Here is a 6,888-nt window from a genome sequence, read left to right as displayed (position 1 = left end):
AGTTTTAAACACATGGATCATAGATTATTATCTTCTTGGAAGACGTTTTCATGTCTTGGATGAATAATCTCCCCTCTATATAATTTCCAGAAATGTATCATGGATGGCACTAAGCTTCGGGGGTAAGTTGAGTTTGTATGCAACTGGTCCTACTCTTTCGAGTATTTCGAATGGACTGACATACCTTGGACTAAGCTTTCCTTTCTTTTCGAAGTGCACAACCCCTTTCCACGGTGATACTTTTAAAAGGACTTTATCACCCACTTGAAATTCCAAGGGTTTCCTTCGGTTATCGTCATAACTCTTCTGACGATCCCTTGCAGCTTTAAGTTTTTCTTGGATGATTGCGATTTTGTCGGTCGTCTCATGGATAATGTCAGGCCTAGTCAGTTGCCTATCGCCAATTTCCTGCCAACTGAGTGGGGATCTACATTTTCGTCCATACAAGGCTTCAAAAGGTGCACATTGGATACTGGTGTGATAGCTATTATTGTAGGAAAATTCGACCAATAGCAGATGGGTATCCCAACTACCTCTGAAGTCTATCACACAGGCTCGCAACATATCCTCAAGTGTTTGAATTGTCCTCTCCGTTTGTCCATCCGTTAGAGATGATATGAAGTGCTTAAATCCAATCTCGTGCCAAGTGCCCTTTGAACCGATTGCCATAACCTGGAAGTAAAACGGCTGTCTCTATCTGAGATGATAGAAACAGGTACTCCATGCCGCGACACAATCTCATTGACATATAACTGCGCCAGTATTTTTGTACTGAAATCTTCTCGAATAGGCAAAAAGTGCACGGATTTCGTAAGTCGATCCACTATGACCCAAACTGAGTCATATCCCTTCCTTGTTTTTGGTAACTTTGTAACGAAATCCATTGATATCTGATCCCATTTCCATTGGGGAATCTCTGGTTGCTGAAGAAGACCAGATGGTTTCTGATGTTCAGCTTTTACTCTTGCACAGTTCATACACCGACTTATGTACAAGGCAACGTCTCTTTTCATTCCTGGCCACCAGTCATATTCTCTTATCCCTTTGTACATCTTATCGGATCCTGGGTGAATCGAATATTTGGAACGATGGGCTTCCTCCATAATTGTAGACTGGAGGCTGTCGCTCCTTGGTATCCAAACTCTATCCTTGAAGTAACGCACTCCTTCCGCTTGGGTTTCGAATTCCTTCTCTAAGTGATGCAGGGTCTCATTCTTTAGATTCTCTGATTTCAACGCCTCATGTTGAGCTTCGAGAATTTGCATTTTTAGGTTCGTTTGAACCAACATTCCCATGGCTCGTACCCTTGACGGTTTCACCCTTTCCTTCTGGCTTAAGGCGTCGCTACCACGTTAGCTTTTCCTGAGTGATATTTTATTTCACAATCATAATCGTTGAGAAGTTCGACCCACCTCCGTTGCCTCATGTTCAGCATCTTTTGATTCAGAATATGTTGAAGGCTTTTATGATCAGTGAAAACGATGTATTTGGTGCCGTAAAGATAGTGCCTCCAGATTTTAAGTGCGAACACCACTGCCCCCAACTCGAGGTCATGCGTAGTGCAATTCTTTTCGTGCACTTTGAGTTGCCTTGAGGCATACGCAATGACTTTGTCTTTTTGAATTAGCACGCATCCTAAGCCTTGATGCGATACATCACAGTAGACCACAAAATTTTCCGAACCCTCAGGTAGGCTTAAGATCGGTGCGTGACATAGCCTCTGCTTAAGAGTCTCAAACGCTTCTTCCTATTTTTCACTCAAAACAAACTTCTTATCCTTCTGGGTTAAGGCAGTGAGTGGTTGCGCAATTTTTGAGAAATTTGCAATGAATCTTCGATAATAGCTTGTCAAACCAAGAAACTGTCGAATCTCTGATGGGGTTCTTGGGGCCTTCCAATTCTTAATGGCCTCGACCTTGGCAGGATCCACCTGAACCCCTCTTTCATTAACTATGTGCCCAAGAAATTGTACTTCCTGAATCCAAAATTCACACTTGGAAAATTTTGCGTACAATTTCTGGCCCTGGAATAGCTCCAATATTAACCTCAAGTGTTGTTCATGATCCTCCTTACTTGGAGAATAGATCAGTATATCATCTATGAAAACAATTATGAATTTATCCAAGTAGGGTCTGCAGACTCTACTCATTAAATCCATAAAGACGGTCGGTGCATTAGTTAGCCCAAATGGCATAACCATAAACTCGTAGTGACCGTACCAGGTTCTGAAGGCTGTTTTGGGAATGTCCTCTTCCTGCACTCTTACTTGGTGATATCCAGACCGTAGGTCAATCTTGAAAAAGTATACTGCACCTCAGAGTTGATCGAACAGGTCATCGATTCAAGGAAGGGGGTATCTATTCTTGATGGTCAACTTATTAAGTTCCCTATAATCAATGCACATTCGCATTGACCCATCTTTCTTTTTGACGAATAGAACCGGCGCACCCCATGGTGAGTAACTTGGTCTTATAAATCCCATGTCTAACAACTCCTGGAGTTGTTTTGACATTTCCTGCATCTCTGCAAGTGCCAGACGATATGGTACCTTTGCCACTGGGGCAGCCCCAGGGATCAAGTCGATACCGAATTCGACTTGTCTTTGAGGGGTAACCCTAGTAAATCCTTGGGAAATACATGCGCCAGGAATGCAACATACTTCTTCCTCAAGTACCTCCGCATTTTTGTGCAAGATACTATCTTAGTTTTTCAATCCAACGTGTCTCCTTGAATCTCTATTGGATCATTTCCCTCTTGAGGAATCCAGATAACCTTTTCTGAACAGACAATTTCAGCTCGATTTTTGGATAGGCAATCCATGCCTACAACTATGTCGAAGCTTCCTAACCCGATAGGAATAAGGTTTATGCTAAAATCCTTATTGGCTAAACTTAGTGTACAATCCTTGATTATATTTCTAGCCCTAAATTCTTGGCCATTGGCAAACTCAACTACATAAGCTTCTTTCAGCCTCTGGGATTTTAGGTTAATCTTCTGCTTAAAATCCAGGGATACAAAACTTCTATCCGCTCCCGAATCAAATAGAACTGACGCAAATTCATTATTCAAAAGGAACGTACCTGAGACCACATTGGGATCATCTCTAGCTTCTTTGGCCCCTATTTCAAACGCTCTGCCCCGTGTCTGACTCTCTAGGTTCCCTTGACTGATCGTTCGGGCTTGGCCTGCATTGGGTCCTTGTTTCCTTTTCGGGCAAACGTTCCTCATGTGATCTGGACTTCCACAATCGAAGCACAATTGTTTCCGGCAATCCTTTGTTGTATGACCCCCGAGATGGCACCTTTGACAAGTGATGCAGTTTCCCCAGTGCGGGTATTTGCATCTATTGCACTTGGCCTTGTCTCTTTGATTCACCGTCTGAGTCTGTGCTCCGAAATTTCCTATCGTTCTCCTATTCTTGTCATATTTTCCCCCCAGGTCTTTTATTTCCATACTCCTCCACCTTTCTTTTCCCCTTGGCAAATTCTCCTGAACGAACCGCGTTATTCGTGAGTTTGGTGGCAATATCGATGGCTTCTTTAAGGGTCTTCGGGTTGGCCGAGGTGATGTTTCCCCTAATTTCTGGTGACAACCCCCAAATACACCTCTCAATGCGAACTTCCTCTGGTGTCACTAGGTGTGGCACTAGATTTGCCAACTAATGGAATCGAGCCATATACATAGCTATATAATCCCCTTTCATTTCGTGATTCCATAACTCCATTTCTAGCTTCTGGAGTTCGCTTTTGGGGCAGTATTCGGCCTTGAGGAGTTTCTTGAACTCCTCCCATGGAAGTTGATTAACCACTTCTCGACCTCTGGCCTGTACCAATGCATTCCACCAGGTGAGTGCCCTTTCTTGCAACAAACAAACCGCATATTCCACTTTGTTTGTTTCAGAGCACTTGCTAATATGGAGGACGGATTCCATACTCTCTATCCATGTCAGTAATCCTACAGCCCCTTCAGTCCCATGGAATTCTTTTGGATTGCAGGATCTGAAGGACTTGTAAGTGCATTCTCTAGGTGGTCTAGGCTCAGGGTTTGATGATTGGTTCGCATTAAGCCCTGCCGCCACTTGACTGACAATATTGGGTAGTGTGGCCAATAGTTGCTCTGACACAAGTCGTGCAACTTCGGGGTTCTCTCTTCTTGGTTGCATTTTCTATGGCCTAAATAAGAAGGGAGTTCATCATTCATATAGCAATACTATGACGACATCTTCCAGTTATTCAATATGATGTAAGGAGCATTCATCGCATGGAGAGACATTCAAGCATTTATGTAACCACATAGCTTAAATTCATACACATTAAGGCTTGTCATAAATGAGTTCTTCTCAAAAAGATGTCATGTATTCATAGATGATTATAATCACAAAAACAAAACCTCACATGTCTAAGAAAAAGAGTGGGTATCCTACCCCTAATTTTTATCCTAGAATAACATCCATCCTATCGTTATTCCCAACATCAATACCATCATTCCACAAATTACCAACCATCTATACAACTTCCTAATTTCCCGCCTGGCTGCGACAGCAGCATCCGTGTTCCTTATTATGCTATGGTAGTGTGCTTCCATCACATCGGACAGGTTGTTTAGGATGTGGTGTTGTTTAGGATGTGGTGGTGGTATCTCAGTCGGGTCTGGTGCATTTACGTATCTGATGCAATTCTCTACACCCATTCTTGTTCAGCCGAGTTCATACCCTGGGCATTGGATGCAGGCACTCCAGTCATTATTTGGGATAGCCTGTGCCCCTGCGGTGGTCGTGATGGATCTTCTCTTACTCTAGAGAAATTCTCAAATGTCACTCGTTGAGGCAGGGGAACGCTCTTCCTTGGCGTGACTCTGATACTTGAGCCATGATAGGTTTGTGGTGGAACGTCGAGTGCTGGCTCTGATGGGGGTAAGAAAGATGCTGGTGGAGAGGCAGATGTTCCACTGGTTGCAGTGCCCTGCTCATACGGATCTATCTCTTCATCATGGGCTAAGTTCCTTTTAGAGTGGCCAACCACGTAGCCAGATTCATCGACTGAGTATTCACTAGAATCGAATGACGCCATAGTGATCTGCGTCATTAATAATCTTAATTACTAAATGTGTCATCTATAAATGCTTAGAGATACAGCCAAAACTTCTAAACAAGGCTAAGAGTATAAATCAAACTAGACTCTCAAAATATAAAGCCTCTGGTTGTTCTACCAGAGTCTCTGTTTTCATGACCAGAGCTTCTGGTTCAACTAAAATCCTTAGGAAAGGATTTCTCATCCATCGGTCCTCTGGCAAATCAATGGAATTCTAATTTATCATCCGCTGGTTCAACATCTACACTTAAAATAATTATGGAATTTTCATCCATCGATCTTCTGGTTCCTCATAATGCACTTACCAGAGCTTCTGGTTAGAAGACCAGAGCCTCTGGTTCCATTTTCATACTTAGAAAAATACTAAGCAACTTATCCATCGGTCTCTGGTTTCCTTCCCAACAATGCTTATGGTGTATTTATGAAAAATAATTCTAAGGAATTCCCATTCCTTTGCCTCTGGTTCTTCTATCCAATGCTTCTAGTACCACATACACACTTTATAGCTTTATGGGATTTCTATGCCATTGCCTCTGGTACTTCTAACCAGAGCTTCTGGAGCTACTTAAACACTTAGAAATTTTATGAAATTTCTATCCCATTGCCTTTGGTCCTTCTATCCAGAGCTTCTGGTCCAACATGGACACTTAACAAGATAAGGGTTTTTTTTTTTCTACCCAACATCTCTGGTCTTTCTAGGGCAATGGATATTCATAGTGAGTATAATACATAAATTCGTGCTTTACATAACAATTTTCTTTATGGGAGCATATCTCTAGTACAGCAGATTAAGTTCTTCTTATTATATGTAAGTTAAACACAAGTGATCAGGCTCTGTTTAATCAACATATAATAATGTGACCCGCTTTCAATTCATATGATTCCAAATTCTTGAAAATTCCATTTTGAAAATTTTTGGTTATAGTCGATGGTTTCTTAAGGAAAACCAGCGTTCTCTATAACTGAAGCTCTGATACCAAATATGTCACACCCCGCTAAAGCGGAAACGCGAGATGCAACAGGCAAGCGTGTCACAGCAACAATTAATAAATAACACCTTTAAGTTTTACAAAATAAAACTAGTTTAATTACATAACCAAAATTTTTATAAACCCTTTATTTACAAAACTTCCGACTCGAACTAAATCAGTTTTGCCACGAGTATACTCCCATAGTACAACATATCTTACTTGCTTCCTGAAAAGCATGGAACATAAAACGAATCAACTACAAAGAGTTGGTGAGCTCACAAGTTTTCACATGCATAAAACATTAAGGCATAAACCAAATATTTGCAAACTTATGCGAAACTTTTGCACTTGATAAATGTAAATCTTTCACGATTAAAAACTTGAGATGCTACTGAGCCTTACCTGACCAACTTGCCCCATTAATTTACGAACGACCTTAAGTAGCCCGTACACTACTTAGGTCCCACGATTTGTTATAGTACTAATTCAGCGGTGGTCCAAATTCCACATGATTAGACCAAGAAAACATAGGTAGAGTGCACCCCTTTCTGGGTGCGACTGTCAACACAATAGTGGCTATCCACAATACCATGGCCCGAGGACATGCCCGAGTTAACAAGTAGCGTTTACGGACGGGGACTTTATTTGGAAACATACTCCCAAGCACATCAATTTAGCATTTATTCCATAGTGCAAAAACAGTTAATAAATCATAACATAGTAAACCCGACTAAGCAGTTCCTTAGTCCAGATGTTTCAAACAGAGCTTGACTAAGCAGTTCCTTAGCCCAAAGATTTCAATAAAAACCATGCATAGTTTGTTTATT

General features: G+C 41.6%; 1 protein-coding gene across 1 annotated transcript; it reads right to left on the bottom strand.

Moving 5' to 3' along the window:
• Positions 1 to 2,709: 2,709 nt before the first annotated feature.
• Positions 2,710 to 3,453, bottom strand: LOC112506029. Its single transcript, XM_025110059.1, has one exon. It carries the CDS (start codon positions 3,451 to 3,453, stop codon positions 2,710 to 2,712), a length of 744 nt encoding a protein of 247 aa, XP_024965827.1.
• Positions 3,454 to 6,888: the final 3,435 nt, after the last annotated feature.

Source organism: Cynara cardunculus (genome assembly GCF_001531365.2).
Source record: "Cynara cardunculus var. scolymus isolate 2C chromosome LG 2, CcrdV1, whole genome shotgun sequence".
NCBI classification, from domain to species: Eukaryota; Viridiplantae; Streptophyta; class Magnoliopsida; order Asterales; family Asteraceae; genus Cynara; species Cynara cardunculus.
This window is presented reverse-complemented; position numbering and strand designations above follow the sequence as displayed.

What these genes read in the sequence shown, in the direction of transcription:
- LOC112506029 (XM_025110059.1), bottom strand. Translation starts at nt 3,453, where the DNA reads ATGGAAATAAAAGACCTGGGGGGAAAATATGACAAGAATAGGAGAACG.